Source organism: Triticum aestivum, chromosome 7D (genome assembly GCF_018294505.1).
Source record: "Triticum aestivum cultivar Chinese Spring chromosome 7D, IWGSC CS RefSeq v2.1, whole genome shotgun sequence".
NCBI lineage: Eukaryota > Viridiplantae > Streptophyta > Magnoliopsida > Poales > Poaceae > Triticum > Triticum aestivum.
Window position 1 is genome coordinate 584708205 of NC_057814.1, and position 22941 is coordinate 584731145.

The 22941-nt window shown below is 45.1% G+C and overlaps 1 protein-coding gene and 2 pseudogenes across 2 annotated transcripts; all 3 read right to left on the reverse strand.

Annotated features, from left to right (window-relative positions):
* Positions 1 to 200: 200 nt before the first annotated feature.
* Positions 201 to 907, reverse strand: LOC123167679 (cortical cell-delineating protein). The gene has a single exon (XM_044585533.1). The coding sequence runs from the start codon at positions 881 to 883 to the stop codon at positions 482 to 484; it is 402 nt and encodes a 133-aa protein (XP_044441468.1). The 5' UTR covers positions 884 to 907; the 3' UTR covers positions 201 to 481.
* Positions 908 to 12151: 11244 nt separating this feature from the next.
* Positions 12152 to 12552, reverse strand: LOC123164040 (cortical cell-delineating protein-like; annotated as a pseudogene).
* Positions 12553 to 16392: 3840 nt separating this feature from the next.
* LOC123168487 (cortical cell-delineating protein-like) lies at positions 16393 to 17073 on the reverse strand (annotated as a pseudogene). Its single transcript, XR_006484379.1, has one exon. The product of XR_006484379.1 is annotated as a cortical cell-delineating protein-like (transcript).
* Between the last annotated feature and the right edge of the window lie 5868 nt (positions 17074 to 22941).

Sequence of the window (22941 nt, forward strand, 5' to 3'; positions counted from 1 at the left end):
ATTTCTGTTGTTTGTGTTTTTTCATCTTATATAATCTGATTACAGATAATTTTAGGCAAAAAATAAAGAAAGACGATGTAGCTAATGCATTCGAAAAGATATGGATTTGATCATGATTGATGCAAGCATGCGTGCATGTACGATAAAGATGCATTTCAAGCTTGGCATATCAAGTTAACCCTTTTCTTTTGCGGGTGAAGTTAACACAATTTGGACAAACCATTTATTCCTCATACACATACAATCCTTTTACAAATACATGAATCATGCATTTAGATACCATAATGAGATAAACTGATCATGTGATCAATCACAAACTTATCAAGCATGCATGCACGAGCGAGGGAGCCCATGCAAACACCTAACATATAGTACCGGAATTGGAACATAGAAAATATACGTATGGTGCGTACGTATGACATGCAAACTAGTTACGAATAAAAAAATGCTTGTATAATATTCATCGATGGTGTTGGATGGATCAGATGGGGCAGGTGAAGTCGGAGGGGCACTTCTTGCCGCATTGGTTGAGGAGGAGGGTCAGGTCGATGGGCACATTGAGCTGGATGCCGAGAATGTTGGCCCTGATGGCGGTGCAGAGGCACACGGCGGCGTCGAGGTCGGCGAGCCCGCCCAGGAGCGGGCAGCACTGCTCGTTCTCCGGCACACCGATCCTGAGCTTCACCAGGTTCAGCACGTTGGCGCACACGCCCAGCTTCAGCGTGTTGATCGGGCAGCTGCCCCCGCCGGTCGATGGCACAACGGGCGGTGGGCGAATCGGCGGTGTAGGGACGTCCGGCGGGCAGTAGGATCCGCAGCCCTGGGCGGCGACAAGGAGGGCCAGGTTCAGGGCGAGAAAGAGGGCGAGCTTGGAGGGCGCCATTGCTACTGATCGATCTTACTGGTCTGTGGCTAAGCTTGGGATGGTTTTCTTGGGTTGTTTGAGGTGGTATTTATAGGCCGGTTGTAGTGTGCAAGTGCATGCATGTCATTATCAGTCGAGTTAATTAGTTTGACTCTTGCCGTAGTAATTTGCAAAACTTATGTGCAACCATTATTGTACTGGCATGTTACGTGTGTAACATCCATCATGGGAGCTTAATCTGTTCGCTAATGAACAAAAATCTGAGAGCCGAGCCAGCCAGGAGACTTTCCTTTAGTTTCCAAGAAGAGTATTCTAATATGCATGTTGTCTGCTGTGTGCATATAAATATGTGATGGCTTTATAAGCATACATAGCATCGGACAAAGAAATATATCTGGCATGACAGCGCTACGAGCTGGCGTAACCGTGATCATCAGGGTCACGGGAGACACATATAGGAGTTGTATGGTCTTGATTCCATGCGTCTATTATATCTATCGTACTCTGGTTTATTATACTGGCTCGTTGGCACGGATGGACATGTACGTTCAGCTCGCTGTATAATAATTAGTTAATGCAGCACCATTGGTTGTGCCGACGAAGAATTTCACACATTTGCTAAACACTAGGTACCTGAAATTTTCCTTTGTGCCAGTTACAGCCTGTTTTGTGCGAGGACAAACACAGGGATTATGTGAGAGGTGACAATGACGAGGACAAGCGGGGGCGAGTACAAAACTTGACTTATGCAGGTTGAGGGTGGAGGTGCGGGGATTGTCGGAGTTTACTGCAGGTCGGGGGAGGTTGAGGGGCTGGCGGGCTGGCGAGGCGGTGTGCGGCACCTCCCGCCGGCCGGAAGGAGGCTGCCAATTAGGGCAGGGTAGATCACGTGGGAGGGGGAGGAACCGTGCACGAGGGAGGAAGATGTGAGGAGAAGACGGTTAACAGGTGGCGGCACAATCGTGCCATCAAACGGAAAATTGACTGATGCAGATTTTATTCCTAGATGCCTGTCATATAGGCGGTCCTAATTTCAATACTGCTTAAATGCCATGGTGCAAGATGGAGCCCATTTGATTGAGTTGAACAAAATAGTTACACATTATAGTTTTTTTTTCGTCGAGAGAAGACCATTATAGCCAGCTTACATTCATGTGAACAAGGGCGTGTAAACAAATTAAGAATTGAAGTCTATTGATCAACCCTTAAGCATCTGCGTTCCCATCCCATTTTAGCTATAACCTACGCGCTAAAATAGCATTTACAAAGTTATTGTGAATAAAGAGCCCCCCTGCTCCTAGGGCCAGCACGGGCTGAAACCTCCTCCTGCCGCTGTCACCCGTCACTGCTTGTTTCTTTTAGTAAAGTATATCTTGTGTCTCTCAACTCTCTTTAAAGTATAGAAATGGTTTCTTAACTTTAAAACCAGCAAATCTTAGTGCCCCGAATTCTAAAACCGGATTGCTTTAGTCCGTTGACTCAAAAGAAGAGGTCTCATGCTCGCTTGGCGTGGTTTTGACTAGTCATTGCCCACGTGGAAATCTTCTTCCTTTCCATTGTAACCCGGTTGGGTATTTTTTTTGAGCAGTTGGCGCGCGCCGAGCAACAAAAGAAGAAGGTAGGCGTGGGGCTGTTGGGAAACGTAGCATGCAATTTCAAAAATTTCCTACGCTCACGCAAGATCTATCTAGGTGATGCATAGCAACGAGAGGGGGAGAGTGTGTCTACGTACCCTCGTAGACCGAAAGCGGAAGCGTTTGACAACACGGTTGATGTAGTCGAACTTCTTCTAGATCCGACCGATCAAGCACCGAACGTACGACACCTCCGAGTTCTACACACGTTCAGCTCGATGACGTCCCTCGCCTTCTTGATCCAGCAAGGTGTCGAGGTAGTAGATGAGTTCTGTAAGCACGACGGTGCGGTGACGGTGATGGTGAAGTGATCCGAGCAGGGCTTCGCCTAAGCACTACAAAGATATGACCGGAGGCGTAAACAGTGGAGGGGGGCGCCGCACACGGCTAACAATTGATGTTGTGTGTTCTAGCGGTGACCCCCCACATATATATATAGGTTGGAGGGGAGGAGAGGCAGCCAAAGGGGGCGCCCCAAGTAGGAGGAATCCTACTTGGGGTCCTCCCAATTCGGCCTCCCCCATTTCCTATTCATATTCGGAGTAGGAAGGGAAGAGGGGGAAGGGGGAATCCTATTCCCTTTTTCCTTTCCTCCTTCCCCTTTCCTTCTCCAATTTGGCCAGCCATATGGGGGGGGGGCGCACCAGCCCCTTTGTGGCTGGTGTGTTTCCCCTCTTGGCCCATAAGGCCCATATCTTTTGCCAGGGGTGCCCGGAACCCCTTCCGGTGACCCGATAAGTACCCGGTACCCCCGGAACACTTCTGGTGTCCGAATACTATCGTCCTATATATAAACCTTTACCTCTCGACCATTTCGAGACTCCTCGTCATGTCCGTGATCTCATCCGGGACTCCGAACAACATTCGGTCACCAAATCACATAACTCATACAATATAAAATCGTCATCGAACGTTAAGCGTGCGGACCCTACGGGTTCGAGAGCTATGTAGACATGTCTGAGACACCTCTCCGGTCAATAACCAACAGCGGAACCTGGATGCTCATATTGGCTCCTACATATTCTACGAATATCTTTATCGGTCGAACCGTAATGACAACATACGTTATTCCCTTTGTCATCGGTATGTTACTTGCCCGATATTCGATCGTCGGTATCCACATACCTAGTTCAATCCCGTTACCGGTAAGTCTCTTTACTCGTTCCATAATACATCATCCTGCAACTAACTCATTAGTTACTTTGCGTGCAAGGCTTCTTATGATGTGTATTACCGAGAGGGCCCAGAGATACCTCTCCGATACTTGGAGTGACAAATCCTAATCTCGATCTATGCCAACCCAACAAAGAACTTCGGAGATACTTGTAAAGCATCTTTATAATCACCCAGTTACGTTGTGACGTTTGATAGCACACAAGGTATTCCTCCGGTATCCAGGAGTTGCATAATCTCATAGTTGAAGGAATATGTATTTGACATGAAGAAAGAAATAGCAATAAAACTGAACGATCAATATGCTAAGCTAACGGATGGGTCTTGTCCATCACATCATTCTCCTAATGATGTGATCTCGTTCGTCAAATGACAACACATGTCTATGGTTAGGAAACTTAACCATCTTTGATTAATGAGCTAGTGTAGTAGAGACTTACTAGGGACACGGTGTTTTGTCTATGTATCCACACATGTATCAAGTTTCCGGTTAATACAATTCTAGCATGAATAATAAACATTTATCATGGTATAAGGAAATATAAAATAACAACTTTATTATTGCCTCTAGGGCATATTTCCTTCAGTCTCCCACTTGCACTAGAGTCAATAATCTAGTTCACATCGCCATGTGATTTAACACCAATAATTCACATCTTTATGTGATCAACAACCATAGTTCACATCGCCATGTGACCAACACCCAAAGGGTTTATTGGAGTCAATAATCTAGTTCACATCGCTATGTGATTAACACCCAAAGAGTACTGAGGTGTGATCATGTTTTGCTTGTGAGAGAAGTTTAGTCAACGGGTATGCCACATTCAGACTCGTATGTATTTTGCAGATTTCTATGTCTACAATGCTCTGCATGGAGCTACTCTAGTTAATTGCTCCCATGTTCAATACGTATCTAGAATGATCAGTGTCAAAGCTTGCATCGACGTAACTCTTTACGATGAACTCTTTATCACCTCCATAACTGAGAAACATTTCCTTAGTCCTTTTGAGGTACCTAAGGATAATTTTGACCGCTGTCCAGTGATCTACTCCTAGATCACTATTGTACCCCCTTGTCAAACTCATGGCAAGGCATAGGGAATGACTTTCATTCTCTCTCTATCTTCTGCCGTGGTCGGGTTTTGAGTCTTACTCAACTTCACACCTTGAAACACAGACAAGAATCCTTTCTTAGACTGATCTATTTTGAACTTCTTCAAAAAATTTGCCAAGGTATTTGCTTTGTGAAAGTCCTATTAAGCGTCTCGATCTCTCCCTATAGATCTTGATGCCTAATATTTAAGTAACTTCACCGAGGTCTTTCATTGAAAAATTCTTATTCAAGTATCCGTTTATGCTATCCAGAAATTCCATATCATTTTCGATCAACAATATGTCATCCACATATATTATCAGAAATGCTACAGAGCTCCCACTCACTTTCTTGTAAATACAGGCTTCACCAAAAGCCTGTATAAAACCATATGCTTTGATCACCTCATCAAAGCGTATATTCCAACTCCGAGATGCTTGCACCAGTCCATAGATGGATCGCTAGAGCTTGCACACTTTGTTAGCACCTTTAGGATTGACAAAAACCTTCTGGTTGCATCATATACAACTCTTCTTTAAGAAATTCATCAAGGAATGCAGTTTTGACATCCATTTGCCAGATTTCATAAAATGCGGTAATTGCTAACATGATTCGGACAGACTTAAGCATCGCTACGATTGAGAAAATCTCATCATATTCAACACCTTGAACTTGTCGAAAACCTTTTGCGACAAGTCGAGCTTTGTAGATAGTAACACTACCATCAGTGTTCGTCTTCCTCTTGAAAATCCATTTATTCTCAATGGCTTGCCGATCATTGGGCAAGTCCACCAAAGTCCACACTTTGTTCTCATACATGGATCCTATCTCAGATTTCATGCCCTCAAGCCATATGTCGGAATCTGGGCTCATCATAGCTTCTTCATAGTTCGTAGGTTCGCCATGTTCTAATAACATGACTTCCAGGACAGGATTACCATACCAATCTGGTGCGGAACGTGCTCTGTTTGACCTATGAGGTCTAGTAGTAACTTGATCCGAACTTTCATGATCATCATCATTAGCTTCCTCTCTAGTTGGTGTAGGAATCACGGGAACGGATTTCACTAATGTGCTATTTTCCAATTAGAGAGAAGGTATAATTACCTCATCAAGTTCTACTTTCCTCCTACTCACTTCTTTCGAGAAAAACTCCTTCTCTAGAAAGGATCCATTCTTAGCAACAAAGATCTTGCCTTCGGATCTGTGGTAGAAGGTGTACCCATCAATTTCTTTTGGGTACCCTATGAAGATGCACTTCTCCGATTTGGGTTTGAGCTTATCACGCTGAAGCTTTTTCACATAAGCACCGCAACCCCAAACTTTAAGAAACGACAACTTAAGTTTCTTGCCAAACCACAGTTCATATGGTGTCGTTTCAATGGTTTGAGACGGTGCCCTATTTAACGTGAATGCATCTATCTCTAATGCATAACCCCAAAAGGATAGTGGTAAAGCGGTAAGAGACATCATAGATCGCACCATATCTAATAAAGTACGATTACAACGTTCGGACACACCATTATGCTGTGGTGTTCCAGGTGGCATGAGTTGTGAAACTATTCCACATTGTTTTAAATGAAGGCCAAACTCGTAACTCAAATATTCGCCTCCGCGATCAGATCGTCGAAACTTTATTTTCTTGTTACGATGATTCTGCACTTCACTCAGAAATTCTTTGAACTTTTCAAATATTTCAGACTTGTGTTTCATTAAGTAGATATACCCATATCTGCTCAAAACATCTGTGAAGGTCAGAAAATAACGATACCCGCCGCGAGCTTCAACACTCATCGGACCGCATACATCGGTATGTATTATTTCCAATAAGTCATTAGCTCGCTCCATTGTTCCAGAGAACAGAGTTTTAGTCATCTTGCCCATGAGGCATGGTTCGCAAGCATCAAATGATTCATAATCAAGTGATCCCAAAAGTCCATCTGCATGGAGTTTCTTCATGCGCTTTACACCAATATGACCTAAACGGCAGTGCCACAAGTATGTTGCACTATCATTATCAACTTTGCATCTTTTGGCATTAATTTTATAAATATGTGTATCACTACGATCGAGATTCAATAAACCATTCACATTGGGTGTATGACCATATAAGGTTGTATTCATGTAAATAGAACAACAATTATTCTTTGACTTAAATGAATAACCGTATTGCAATAAACATGATCAAATCATATTCATGCTCAACACATACACCAAATAACATTTATTTAAGGTTCAACACTAATCCCAAAGGTAGAGGGAGTGTGCGATGGTGATCTCATCAACCTTGGAATCACTCCAACACACATCGTCACCTCGCCCTTAACTAGTCTCTGTTCATTTTGAAACTCCTGTTCCGAGTTACTAATCTTAACAACTGAACCGGTATCAAATACCCTGGGGTTACTATGAACACTAGTAAATTACACATCAATAACATGTATATCAAATATACCTTTGTTCACTTTGCCATCCTTCTTATCCGCCAAGTATTTGGGGTAGTTCTGCTTCCAGTCACCATTCCCTTTGCAGTAGAAGCACTCAGTTTCAGGCTTAGGTCTAGCTTTGGGCTACTTCACGGGAGCGGCAACTTGCTTGCCATTCTTCCTGAAGTTCCCTCTCTTTTCCTTGCCCTTTTCTTGAAACTAGTGGTCTTCTTAACCATCAACACTTGATGCTTTTTCTTGATTTCTATGTTCGTCGATTTCAGCATTACGAAGAGCTCGGGAATCGTTTTCGTGATCCCTTGCATATTATAGTTCATCACGAAGTTCCATTAACTTGGTGATAGTGACTAGAGAACTCTGTCAATCACTATCTCATCTGGAACATTAACTCCCACTTGATTCAAGCGATTGAAGTACCCAGACATTCTGAGCACATGCTCACTGGTTGAGCTAGTCTCCTCCATCTTGTAGGCAAAGTACTTGTCAGAGGTCTCATACCCCTCGGCTCGGGCAAGAGTCTGAAATACAGATTTCAGCTATTGGAACATCTCATATGCTCTGTGGCATTCAAACATTTTTGAAGTCCCGGTTCTAAGACGTATAGCATGGCGCACAAAACTATCAAGTAGTCATCATACCAAGCTTTGCAACGTTCATAACGTCTGCATTTGCTCCTGCAATAGGTCTGTCACCTAGCGGCGCATCAAGTACATAATTCTTCTGTGCAGCAATGAGGACAATCCTCAGATCACGGACCCAGTCCGCTTTATTGCTACTAACATCTTTCAACTTATTTTTCTCTAGGAACATATCAAAAATAAAACAGGGGAGCTATACGCAAGCTATTGATCTACAACATAGATATGCAAATACTATCAGGACTAAGTTCATGATAAATTAAGTTCAATTAATCAAATTACTTAAGAACTCCCACTTAGATAGACATCCCTCAGGTCATCTAAATGATACGTGATCCAAATCAACTAAACCATGTCCGATCATCACGTGAGATGGAGTAGTCATCAATGGTGAACATCTCTATGTTGATCATATCTACTATATGATTCACGTTCGACCTTCCAGTCTCCAGTGTTCCGTGGCCATGTCTGTACATGCAAGGCTCGTCAAGTTTAACCCGAGTATTCCGCATGTGCAAAACTGTCTTGCACCCGTTGTATGTGAACGTAGAGCCTATCACACCCAATCATCACGTGGTGTCTCAGCACGACAAACTGTCGCAACGGTGCATGCATACTCAGGGAGAACACTTATACCTTGAAATTTTAGTAAGGGATCATCTTATAATGCTACCGCCGTACTAAGCAAAATAAGATGCATAAAAAATAAACATCACATGCAATCAAAATATGTGACATGATATGGCCATCATCATCTTGTGCCTTAGATCTCCATCTCCAAAGCACGGTCATGATGTCCATCGTCAACGGCTTGACACCTTGATCTCCATCGTAGCGTCGTGGTCGTCTCGCCAACTATTGATTCTACAACTATTGTTAACACATAGTGATAAAGTAAAGAAATTACATGGCCTTTGCATTTCATACAATAAAGCGACAACCATAAGGCTCCTGCCAGTTGCCGATAACTTTTAGAAAACATGATCATCTCATACAATAACGTATATCACATCATGTATTGACCATATCACATCCCAACATGCCCTGCAAAAACAAGTTAGACGTCCTCTACTTTGTTGTTGCAAGTTTTACGTGGCTGCTACGGGCTTCTAGTAAGAACCATTCTTATCTACACATCAAAACCCCAACGATTTTTCATCAAGTGTGCTGTTTTAACCTTCAACTAGGACCGGACGTAATCAAATTCGATTCAACTAAAGTTGGAGAAACAGACACCCGCCAGCCACCTTTATGCAAAACTAGTTGCATGTCTGTCGGTGGAACCGGTCTCATGAACGTGGTCATTTAAGGTTGGTCCAGGCCGCTTCATCCAACAATACCGCCGAATCAAAACAAGACATTGGTGGTAAGCAGTATGATGATCATCGCCCACAATTCTTGGTGTTCTACTCGTGCATATCATCTACGCATAGACCAGCTGGCTCGGATACCACTATTGGAAAACGTAGCATGCAATTTCAAAAATTTCCTACGCTCACGCAAGATCTATCTAGGAGATGCATAGCAGCGAGAGGGGCAGAGTGTGTCTACATACCCTCGTAGAACGAAAGTGGAAGCGTTTGACAATGCGGTTGATGTAGTCGAACTTCTTCTAGCTCTGACCGATCAAGGATCGAACGTACGACACCTCCGACTTCTACACACGCTCAGCTCGATGACGTCCCTCGCCTTCTTGATCCAGCAAGGTGTCGAGGTAGTAGATGAGTTCTTTCAGCACGACGGTGTGGTGACGGTGATGGTGAAGTGATCCGAGCAGGGCTTCGCCTAAGCACTACGAAGATATGACCGGAGGCGTAAACAGTGGAGGGGGGCGCCGCACACGGCTAACAATTGATGTTGTGTGTTCTAGCGGTGCCCCCCCCCCCACATATATATAGGTTGGAGGGGAGGAGAGGCAGCCAAAGGGGGCGCCCCAAGTAGGAGGAATCCTACTTGGGGTCCTCCCAATTCGGCCTCCCCCATTTCCTATTCATGTTCGGAGTAGGAAGGGAAGAGGGGGAAGGGGGAATCCTATTCCATTTTTCCTTTCCTCCTTCCCCTTTCCTTCTCCAATTTGGCCAGCCCATATGGGGGGGGGGGGCGCACCAGCCCCTTTGTGTCTGGTGTGTTTCCCCTCTTGGCCCATAAGGCCCATATCTTTTGCCAGGGGTGCCCGGAACCCCTTCCGGTGACCCGATAAGTACCCGGTACCCCCGGAACACTTCTGGTGTCCGAATACTATCGTCCTATATATAAACCTTTACCTCTCGACCATTTCGAGACTCCTCGTCATGTCCGTGATCTCATCCGGGACTCCGAACAACATTCGGTCACCAAATCACATAACTCATACAATATAAAATCGTCATCGAACGTTAAGCGTGCGGACCCTACGGGTTCGAGAGCTATGTAGACATGACTGAGACACCTCTCCGGTTAATAACCAACAGCGGAACCTGGATGCTCAAATTGGCTCCTACATATTCTACGAAGATCTTTATCGGTCGAACCGTAATGACAACATACGTTATTCCCTTTGTCATCGGTATGTTACTTGCCCGAGATTCGATCGTCGGTATCCACATACCTAGTTAAATATCGTTACCGGCAAGTCTCTTTACTCGTTCCATAATACATCATCCTGCAACTAACTCATTAGTTACTTTGCTTGCAAGGCTTCTTATGATGTGTATTAGCGAGAGGGCCCAGAGATACCTCTCCGATACTCGGAGTGACAAATCCTAATCTCGATCTATGCCAACCCAACAAACACCTTCGGAGATACTTGTAGAACATCTTTATAATCACCCAGTTACGTTGTGACGTTTGATAGCACACAAGGTATTCCTCCGGTATCCGAGAGTTGCATAATCTCATAGTCGAAGGAATATGTATTTGACATGAAGAAAGCAATAGCAATAAAACTGAACGATCAATATGCTAAGCTAACGGATGGGTCTTGTCCATCACATCATTCTCCTAATGATGTGATCTCGTTCATCAAATGACAACACATGTCTATGGTTAGGAAACTTAACCATCTTTGATTAACGAGCTTGTCTAGTAGAGGCTTACTAGGGACACGATGTTTTGTCTATGCATCCACACATGTATCAAGTTTCCGGTTAATACAATTCTAACATGAATAATAAACATTTATCATGGTATAAGGAAATATAAAATAACAACTTTATTATTGCCTCTAGGGCATATTTCCTTCAGAGGCTTGTGTGGCTAGTGGCGGGGCACAGAGAACCTGCAGGCGGCCAGGGAGCTGCTGCATGACGAGCCTTGTGGGATGAGCTATTAGCATGACATGAGTCTCATTGTATTAAGGTAGCTAGGTTTACAATATTCGCTCCTTACAAGCAAATCAGTGTCGAATCTGAGAGGGGAAAGGGACGAGAGGAACTTGGGTTCTAAGATAAGAGGTAGCCGCTGCCGTGTTGTGCCTTTATCGATCTTCAATCCCCTCTCCAATGTGTGGATCCCCACCTTATACTCCCCCATATATGCCTATATTTTTGTTCCAATATATAAATCGAAGCAAACAACCAATTGCTATTCAATTGTCTAGAAAGGTATGAGTTAAGCAAGAGTTATCATCCTTTCTAAAGCATGTTTTTTTTGCAATGCTCTAACACTACGTATAACTGAAGCAAATGAACAATTCTATAAATACCATAACTCAAAAGATATAAGTGAAATTCACAAAACTTTCTATAAAGTCATGACCAATGTGTGTCTCTCCCTATCAAATGTGATCAGGATATGATGATTGTAAAATACCAACAAGCAAAGCAAAAAAAATGCAAACGACACTCCAAGAATAACACATATCATGTGAACACATAAAAATTAGACGCTCGAGACTTCTTGAATATTTTTTTGGGGTGCCTTGGGCATGACCAAGCTTAGGCTTTTGCCTCTTCTTAATCGTCTCATATCAATATCTCCTAGATCTTAAAAACTTTATGCACACAAAAATTCATAAAACTTTTATTAAAGGGTTAGTAAACTTATGAACAAATTAACTTCATGTACTGCCAAGACAACTTCATATATCCTTTTACAAATACATGAATCGTGCCTTTAGATACCATAATGGGATACACTGATCATTGATCAATCACAAGCTTATCAAGCATGCATGCACGAGCCAGGGAGCCGATGCAAACACCTGACATATAGTACCCAAACTGGAACATAGAAAATAAACGTATGGTGCGTACGTATGAGGTGCAAACTAGTTACGAGTACAACGATTATGCATGTATAATATTCATCGATAGTTGGATGGATCAGATGGGGCAGGTGAAGTCGGAGGCGCACTTCTTGCCGCACTGGTTGAGGAGGAGGGTCAGGTCGGTGGGGACGTTGAGCTTGATGCCGAGAATGTTGGCCCTGATGGCGGTGCAGAGGCACACGGTGGTGTCGAGGTCGGCGAGCCCGCCCAGGAGCGGGCAGCACTGCTCGTTCTCCGGCACACCGATCCTGAGCTTCACCAGGTTCAGCACGTCGGCGCACACGCCCAGCTTCAGCGTGTTGATCGGGCAGCTGCCCCCGCTGCTCGATGGCACGACAGGCGGTGGGCGGATCGGCCGGGTAGGGACGACCAGTGGGCGTAGGGTCCGCAGCCCTGGGCGGCGGCAAGGAGGGCCAGGTTCAGGGCGAGAAAGAGGGCGACCTTGGAGGGCGCCATTGCTACTGATCGATTTTACTGGTCTGTGGCTAAGCTTGTAGGCTTTGCTAGCTTGGGATGGTTTTCTTGGGTTGTTTGAGGTGGTATTTATAGGCCGGTTGTAGTGTGCAAGTGCATGCATGTCATTATCAGTCGAGTTAATTAGTTTGACTCTTGCCGTAGTAATTTGCAAAACTTATGTGCAACCATTATTATACTGGCACGTTACGTGTGTAACATCCATCATCCAGTGAGAGCCGAGCCAGCCAGGAGACTTTCCTTTAGTTTTCAAGAAGAGTACTCTTATATGCATGTTGTCTGCTGTGCGGATATAAAGATTTGATGGGTTTACAAGTGTAGCCGTAATAATCTGGAGCATAGCATCGGACAAAGGAATATATCTGGCATGACAGCGCTACGAGCTGGCGTAACCCTGATCATCAGGGTCACGGGAGACACATATAGGAGCTATATGGTTTTGATTCCATGTGTCTATTATATCTATGGTACTCTGGTTTATTATACTGTCTCGTTGGCACAGATGGACATGTCTGTTCAGCTCGCTGTATAATATTTCCTCTGTCCAGAATTACTTGTCGCACAAATAGATAAAAGTGAATGTATTTAGAACTAAAATATGTCTAGATACATTCATTTTTTTCTAACAAGTATTTCTGGACGGAGGGAGTAATTACTTAATCCAGCACCACTGGTTGTGCCAACGAAGAATTACACACGTTTGCTAAACACCAGGTACCTGGAATTTTTCTTTGCATCAGTTACAGTCTGTTTTGTGCGAGGCCAAAGGCAGGGACATTGTGAGGGGTGAAAACGACGAGGACGGGCGGGAGCGAGTCCAAAAGTTGACTGATGCAGGTTGAGATTGGAGGTGCAGGTGTCGCTGGAGTATACTGTAGATCGCGTGTGGGGGGGGGGGGGGGGGTGCAGCATGGCGGTTGAGGGAGGTTGAGGGGTACATGCCCCGCCCGCTGGCCGGAAGCGGAGGCTGCCGGTTAGGGTAGGGTAGATAAATTGGGAGGAGGAACCATCACGCGGGGGAGGAAGATGTGAGGGGAAGAAGGTTAACAGGTGGAGGCACGATCGTGCCATCCAACGGCTCGAAAAACTGACTGTGCAGAGTGTTTTTCCTAGATTCCTGACATATAGATGGTCCTATTCAATACTGCATAAATGCCATGGTGCAAGATAGAGCCCATTTGATTGAGTTAAACAGAATAGTTGCACATCATAACCTTTTTTTGGTGAGAGAACACCATTATAGCTAGCTTACATTCATGTGAACAAGGGCGCGTAAACAAATTAAAAATTGAAGTCTATGGATCAACACCTAAGCATCCGCGTTCCCATCTCATTTCACGTATAACCTATACGCTAAAATTGCATTTACAAAGTTATTGTGAATAAAGAGCCCCCGTGGTTGCTCCTAGCTAGGGCTGGCTCAGGCTGAAACCTTGCTCCTGCCGCCGTCGCCCGTTACTACTTGTTTTTTCAGAAAAGTCTTATGTAACTGAACTTTCTTAAAAGTATAAGCAATGATCTTTGAACTTTAAAATCAGCAAATATTACTACCCCAAATTCTAGAGTCCACCCCCTACTCGTCGAGTTCACCATGAACCTGACGAGCACATCGCGTTCTTGATCTTTGTAACTTCTTGATAATATAATTCCAAACAAGCATGGTTAGTGTTGTTACTGGTCATCTGACGAGCCAAACCTGGGTAGAACCTATGCTCCGTACCCGTCTAGTAACCCGAAATTGTGTCTCAATATCATACAAATAAGGAGCGGTTCCTGCATCATTGCTAGGTACCGGACGAAAAACACCTCGGCATTCGCAAATACCAAAATCTTGTCCAAAGTGTCACAACATCATAACTATTATTGTCCAGAGGTTCAACTTAGAATTTGCTTGCACCATACTAATAATTATTGTCTGTGGGTTCAAAGTAGAACTTACCCCCACTACACATATCATGTGCATGTTTGTTAGCACAAATATATTTAAATTTTAATTCATGGATCTCCTAAGTATTTTTTATAACCATCATCGATTTTTTTCTTTTCGATTCTACATTGTTGTCGCCTAAGCTTAAAAAAGCCATTCCAAATGTGTTACTGTTGTTGTAACTCATCATATATATGACAACCGGGAAGTCTTCCTGCATGTGCATGTAAGGACCAGCGTCCTGGGGCCGTAGTTGTCGCTATTGAACCCTTCATATATCTGAAGCACCTACCACCAAATCTCGCCATATGACGAGAAACCCTAACCTCATCGCCTCAAGGAGATGACATGGATCTACGTCGGAGCTCTCTCGACTACGTGTAGATGGACGAACTCAAAGAGGATAAGAGCCTGGAATACAAACCCAAAGAAAACGTGTTGTCATCCGTCCGAGCGCCACAATGATAAAAAAAACAAGGGAAAAGGATCAGAAAGAAGATGTAGCAAGTGAATATGAAAATACGTTGATCGTATCATGATTCGTGCAATCATGCATGCTTGCGTACGTACTACACAATTAGTTGCCATATATCACGGGCCGAGTTAACATGACTTGACTAATTTTTTATTATTCTGTGTGACCTTTTATTTATATCTATACTACTATATAGTGTAGCAGTTTTGAATAGAAGCTGATCATCAATTCTATCCATTTATATCATCCTAAATCCAACGGTTGAAAGTAGTGGGATTTGCAATGAATAGTGCATGATTGTTGCATCCACCATGTTCTAGAATGCCTCATCCTTCTCAAGAGACATGGCCCATACTGATTCCTCTTGGACCAGCGATGTTGCAGGTTGAGGTTGACAAAGCGTTGAGCCCAAAAAAAGTTCGTTACGGGGGAGAAACATAAATGTAAAATTAAATTCCATTTTTAATTATTTTCTGTATTAACATTTTTTTGGGATTCTTTGTTAGCAAATTGTGGGGATTGCATATAATAGTTCCAATTTTCTTTATAATATAATTTATTTCTGCATCTATACATCAACAAAAAAAAAATTCCCCTTGAATCTATTAGCAAGTCTATGTTTTCCCTATCGAAATCACCCCCATAATGTTCAAAAGTGCATTCCACGTGCATACATACTAGTAAAATGTGTGAATCAGTTAGATGCCACAACAGGATACAACAACGGATCACCCATACACATTCACTGTAGAATATATTATGCTAATTTAAATAGCGAATTGAGCACAACTCAAATAGTTAGTTTACTTGCGGTGGAATTAGCCCATCAGTTAGACTTGACAGCGGTACTCGCAATTTTCTAGATTTATTTAAGTCTTTCCTCATCAAGTTTGGCTGCTTATCACAAGTGCCACATGACGATGTTCGTTCAGTGAGAGGAGATGTTCCCATCTACTACGAGGCATCGGTGGTGATTTCGTCAATCTCAAATGGTATATGCTAGTTCAGTATCTTAGAGGCGCTCCTAGCGGTAGGGTGTGTGTGCATGTGTTCATACAAGTGAGTGTATGTGAGCATCTATGATTGTATTGTGCTCAGAAAAAACTTAAGTATGGGTGCATGCACTTATGACATCTACCAGTGTACATATGGCATGCGGAATAGTCAGTAGTACGATGCAAGCATGCTTGGTTTTTTATGGATCAGCGAACATCAAGATGTAAAAGGTGGCATAAGAGAAGAAGAAAGATCTTCAGCATGAACTTTAATTTTATCAAGAATCATTTAGGCAAAACAGAAAGAAGATGTACCTAATGCATGGGAAAAGATGTGAATCTGATCATGATTGATGCAATCATGCATGCGCTTAAATATGAATATGCAACTCAAGCTGGCACATCACGGGTCGAGTTAACCCAACTTGAAGTATTGAACAAACTTTTTATTCCAGGTACGTGTACAAGTATGTATATCCTTTTACAAATATGCAAATCATGCATTTAGATAACATAACGGGAGACAATGACATTGATCAATCACAAGCTTATCAAGCATGCATGCACGAGCGAGGGAGCCCATGCAAACGCTTGACATATGAACTGTAACAGAAAAAGCATACGTATGGCGCGCGCGTATGACATGCAAACTGGTTACGAGTAGAACGATTATGCATGTACAATATTCATCCATGGATGGATGGATCAGATGGGGCAGGTGAAGTTGGCCGGGCACTTCTTGCCGCACTGCTTGAGGAGGAGGGTCAAGTCGATAGGCACGTTGAGCTTGATGCCGAGAATGTTGGCCCTGATGGCGGTGCAGAGGCACACAGCGGCGTCGAGGTCGGCGAGCCCGCCCAGGAGCGGGCAGCACTGCTCGTTCGCCGGCACACTGATCCTGAGCTTCAGTAGGTTCAGCACGTTGGCGCACACGCCCAGCTTCAACGTGTTGATAGGGCAGCTGCCCCCGCCGGTCGATGGCACGGCAGGCGGTGGGCGGATCGGCGGGGTAGGATGACAGGAGGGCAGTAGGGCCCGCAGCCCTGTACGGCGGCGAGGAGGACCAGGTTCAGGGCGAGGAAGAGGGCGAGCTTGGAGGGCGCCATTGCTCTTACTGGTTTGTGGCTAAGCTTGGTAGGCTTTGCTAGCGTGGGATGGTTTTCTGGGGTTGTTTGGGGTGGTATTTATAGGCCAGGTGTAGTGTGCAAGTGCATGCAAGTGACTCGTTCATGTCATGATTAGTCGAGCCAATTATTTTGACCCTTGACGTAATTTGTAAAGATCATGTGCAACTGTTAATTATTGTACTAGCATGTTACGTGTGTACCACCATTGGAGCATAATCTGTTCGCCAAAGAACAAAACCTGATAGCTGAGCCATGAGACTTTGCTTTAGTTTCAAAAAAAGAAAAGTACTCCCATTTGTGGAGCATAGCAACGGACAAAGGAATATATCGGGCATGCCAGCGCTACGAGCTCGCATACCCCGATCATCCGGGTCACGGGAGGCGTATATAGGCCATTGTGTTGTATGGTTTTGATTCCATGTGTCTACTTTACGTTTCGTACTTTGGTTTGTTCTACTGGCTCGTTGACATGCATGGACACGTATGCTCAGCTAGCTGTAGAATTATTAGTTAATCCGGCCCCATTTATCAACTACTCTCTCCGTTTCTAAATATAAGAGCATCTACAGCCGGACTTGGCAAATCCGGCTCCTCAAACGCCCGCAGACGTGCCCGGCACCCCTCATATTTGCCATTCTGCATCCGCGTATCTCATATCCGATGTCTTATATCCATACTACTCATGCACACGTTGATCTATCCTACAAGATCAGACGACAGACAACAAAATTGAGTTACAAAGAAGCACAAGATCGGGTGCAAACGGATAAACATACTTCACCACCAAAAGATCATAGTTCGTCCACGGACAAGTTTATAAACTTCTACAACTAAAACGATATAAACATTGAGGAGGAGGGGGGCCGAAATCACCACTTCCTCGCCGGGTCTTTGCCCTTCCGGTCGCCGGCGCAGCTGTAGGCGTCCGCGGCTGGTGGAGGGTCTTGGTCGTCGGACGACGAGGTGCAGCTGTCGCCGCCGTCGGAGTCAGAGTCGAAGAGGATGATGAGCCCCTTCTCCGACGGACCGCCCTATCCTGCTCCCGCTTCAGCCTTGCCACCCGAACCTTCTCCGCCGCTGCCTCCTTCGCCTCGCGCTCCGACTGCTCAATGGCTAGCCGGAGCGCCTTGGTGTTCTTCCGTTGGAGGCGGCGAGCGTCCGTCTCCGTGGTCATGAGCGTGTGGCGGTACACCCAGGCGAGGAGACGCCCGTCCACGTTGGCGTCCGGCTCCGTCCCGCGGTGGTGACGCGCGGACTGCTCCGCCGCCTCCCTCTGAACAAGATACTGCTTAAATGCCATGGAGCAAGATAGATCTTTTTCTCCGAAAAAGGGTCCAGATCTATTATCAAAGTTCATCGGGAGTACAGAACATGGAAACATAATTAAATTATATCGAGATTCCAAGAGCACCAAACGACCACCACCGCTGCCAGAACAAGCATCGACGCGCCGTTGTCACCGCTCCCCTATCGGCGCCGGCTTGACCTTGTTGATGACAGCCAGAAATCTTTGTGCACGTGCCTCTAATGACCAGCGCCCTATATACGCAGTCGTCACTATTGGACCCTTGAATATATCTAAAACACCTGACACCAAGTATAGCCACACAATGAGAAACCTTAACCTCAATGCCTAAGAAGACGAGCGGGAATTTACGCCGGAGCTCCGTCGAGTATGTCCTGATGGACAAACTTGAGGAGGATCAGAGCCCAAAATACCAACTCGAAGAAAAAGCATTGCCATTCGTACGAGCACCGCACCTATAAAGACTAAAAACTCTAATCTAAACTACTAGTCAAAGCGGAGGCACCGGAATTCTCCTCCTTCCATCGGCCGCCAAAACGGCAGGTGAAGGGCAGGGCTAGATGAAAAGCAAGTGTTAATCTCTCTTCAAGTGAAGGTGCTTGCACCATCGCATGGTGTTTTTTCTCGGCGTTGATTGGACCATGCATGCGTAATTAATTTCCTAATAACCAAACGAGCACCTCCACTAATACATGCCTTTTTTTGCTTCATTACGGAAATTGAAGGGACATTAGACACAACAATTAAGAGGGGTTTTGTGGGGTGTTGGTTGGATTTTTTTCGAGAAAAACTTCCGTTCTATTCATCTTCAATTATGAAAGTATAACGAACAATTATAGACGACTACAAGCATTGAAGCGAGATGAAGGTGCGCCGCCGCCATCGCCCCTTTCTCGCCTGGGTCAAGCAAAACTTGTTGTAGTAGACAGTCGAAAAGTCATCATGCGAAGGCCTCATACGACCAATGCAGCAGAATAACAACCACCGCCGATGAAGAGTAGCGTAGATCAGAATGATCCAACCTGAAGACACACCAACGTAGACTAACTATGACCAGATCCAAATTAATCCACCAAGGACAGATCCGCCAGAGACACACCTCCATACCTTCACCGACGATGCTAGACACACCACCGGGACGGGAGCTAAGCTGAGAGAACCTTATTCCATCTATTGGGAGCCGCCGCCGTCTCGTCTTCCCGAGGACACAAACCCTAACAAAACTCGAAGGAACACATAAAAACAGAGCCCTCCCGCCGGCAAGGGCCGGGATCCACCGTGTTGACATGGCCCTAAGGCCACTCGGAGACGAGACGGACCGACGGCAACCTGTTGGTTGGCTATTTTTGTTGGGGATCATAGCAGAATTTTAAAAAAAATTCCTACGCATCAGCAAGATCCATCTATGGAGTATACTAGCAACGAGGGGAAAGGAGTGCATCTACATACCCTTGTAGATCGCGAGCGGAAGCGTTCCAATGAACGGGGTTGATGGAGTCGTACTCGCCGTGATCCAAATCACCGATGACCGAGTGCCGAACGGACGGCACCTCCGCGTTCAACACACGTACGGAGCAGCGACGTCTCCTCCTTCTTGATCCAGCAAGGGGGAAGGAGAGGTTGATGGAGATCCAGCAGCACGACGGTGTGGTGGTGGAAGTAGCGGGATCCCGGCAGGGCTTCGCCAAGCGCAAGCGGGAGGGAGAGGTGTTGCAGGGGGAGAGGGAGGCGCCAGGGGCTGTGGTGCTACTGCCCTCCCTCCCCCCACTATATATAGGGACCCCTGGGGGGGGCGCCGGCCCTGGGAGATCAGATCTCCAAGGGGGGCGGCGGCCAAGGGGGGAGGGGGGGTGGCTTCCCCCCCAAGCCAAGTGGGGCGCCCCCCACCCCTAGGGTTTCCAACCCTAGGCGCAGGGGGAGGCCCAAGGGGGGGTGCCCCAGCCCACTAAGGGCTGGTTCCCTTCCCACTTCAGCCCATGGGGCCCTCCGGGATAGGTGGCCCCACCCGGTGGACCCCCGGGACCCTTCCGGTGGTCCCGGTACAATACCGATAACCCCCGAAACTTTCCCGGTGGCCGAAACTGGACTTCCCATATATAATTCTTCACCTCCGGACCATTCCGGAACTCCTCGTGACGTCCGGGATCTCATCCGGGACTCCGAACAACTTTCGGGTTTCCGCATACTAATATCTCTACAACCCTAGCGTCACCGAACCTTAAGTGTGTAGACCCTACGGGTTCGGGAGACATGCACACATGACCGAGACGCTTCTCCGGTCAATAACCAACAGCGGGATCTGGATACCCATGTTGGCTCCCACATGTTCCATGATGATCTCATCGGATGAACCACGATGTCGAGGATACAATCAATCCCGTATACAATTCCCTTTGTCAATCGGTACGTTACTTGCCCGAGATTCGATCGTCGGTATCCCAATACCTTGTTCAATCTCGTTGCCGGCAAGTCACTTTACTCGTACCGTAATGCATGATCCCGCAGCTAACTCCTTAGTCACATTGAGCTCATTATGATGATGCATTACCGAGTGGGCCCAGAGATACCTCTCCGTCATACGGAGTGACAAATCCCAGTCTCGATCCATGTCAACCCAACAGACACTTTCAGAGATACCCGTAGTGTACCTTTATAGTCACCCAGTTACGTTGTGACGTTTGGTACACCCAAAGCACTCCTACGGTATCCGAGAGTTACACGATCTCATGGTCTAAGGAAAAGATACTTGACATTGGAAAAGCTCTAGCAAACGAACTACACGATCTTTTGTGCTATTCTTAGGATTGGGTCTTGTCCATCACATCATTCTCCTAATGATGTGATCCCGTTATCAACGACATCCAATGTCCATGGTCAGGAAACCGTAACCATCTATTGATCAACGAGCTAGTCAACTAGAGGCTTACTAGGGACATGGTGTTGTCTATGTATCCACACATGTATCTGAGTTTCCTATCAGTACAATTCTAGCATGGATAATAAACGATTATCATGAACAAGGAAATATAATAATAACTAATTTATTATTGCCTCTAGGGCATATTTCCAACAGTCTCCCACTTGCACTAGAGTCAATAATCTAGTTCACATCACCATGTGATTAACACTCACAGGTCACATCACCATGTGACCAACATCTAAAGAGTTTACTAGAGTCAACAATCTAGTTCACATCATTATGTGATTAACACTCAATGAGTTCTGGTTTGATCATGTTATGCTTGTGAGAGAGGTTATTAGTCAACGGGTCTGAACCTTTCAGATCCGTGTGTGCTTTACGAATATCTATGTCATCTTGTGGATGCTACCACGCGCTACTTGGAGCCATTTTAAATAACTGCTCTACTATACGAATCCGGTTTACTACTCAGAGTCATCCGGATTAGTGTCAAAGTTCGCATCGACGTAACCCTTTACGACGAACTCCTTTTCACCTCCATAATCGAGAAAATTCCTTAGTCCGCTAGATACTAAGGATAAGTTCGACCGCTGTCATGTGATCCATTCCCGGATCACTATTGTACCCCTTGATCAACTCATGGCAAGGCACACTTCATGTGCGGTACACAGCATAGCATACTGTAGAGCCCACGTCTAAAGCATAGGGGACGACCTTCGTCCTTTCTCTCTCTTCTGCTGTGGTCAGGTCTTGAGTCTTACTCAATAATCACACCTTGTAACACAGCCAAGAACTCCTTCTTTGCTGATCTATTTTGAACTCTTTCAAAATCATGTCAAGGTGTGCGTTCTTTGAAAGTATCATCAGGCGTCTTGATCTATCTCTATAGATTTTGATGCCCAACATGTAAGCAGCTTTATCCAGGTCTTCCTTTGAAAAACTCCTTTGAAACAACCCTTTATGCTTTCCAGAAATTTTACATCATTTCGGATCAACAATATGTTATTCACATATACTTATCAGAAATTTTGTAGCGCTCCCACTCACTTTATTGTAAATACAAGTTTCTAACAAACTTTGTATAAACCCAAAAACTTTGATCAATCCATCAAAGCGTATATTCTGACTCCGAGATGCTTGCTCTAGTCCATGGAAGGATCGCTGGAGCTAGCATACCTTTTAGCATCCTTAGGATCGACAACACCTTTCTGATTGTATCACATACAACCTTTCCTTACGAAAACTGGTAAGGAAACTTGTTTTGACATCCATCTGCCAGATTTCATAAATGCAGCTAATGCTAACATGATTCCGACGGACTTAAGCATCGCTACGGATGAGAAAATCTCATCGTAGTCAACTCCTTGAACTTGTGAAAATACTCTTTGCCACAAGTCGAGCTTCATAGACGGTAACATTACCGTCCACGTCCGTCTTCTTCTTAAAGATCCATTTATCTCAATGGCTTGCCGATCATCGGGCAAGTTCACCAAAGTCCATGCTTTGTTCTGATACATGGATTCTATCTCGGATTTCATGGCCTCGAGCTATTCGTCAGAATCCGGGCCCACCATCGCTTCTCCACAGCTCATAGGTTCATCGTTGTCCAACAACATGACTT

Excerpts from the sequence above, each read along its gene's own strand:
- LOC123167679 (XM_044585533.1), bottom strand. The coding sequence starts at position 883 with ATGGCGCCCTCCAAGCTCGCCCTCTTTCTCGCCCTGAACCTGGCCCTC.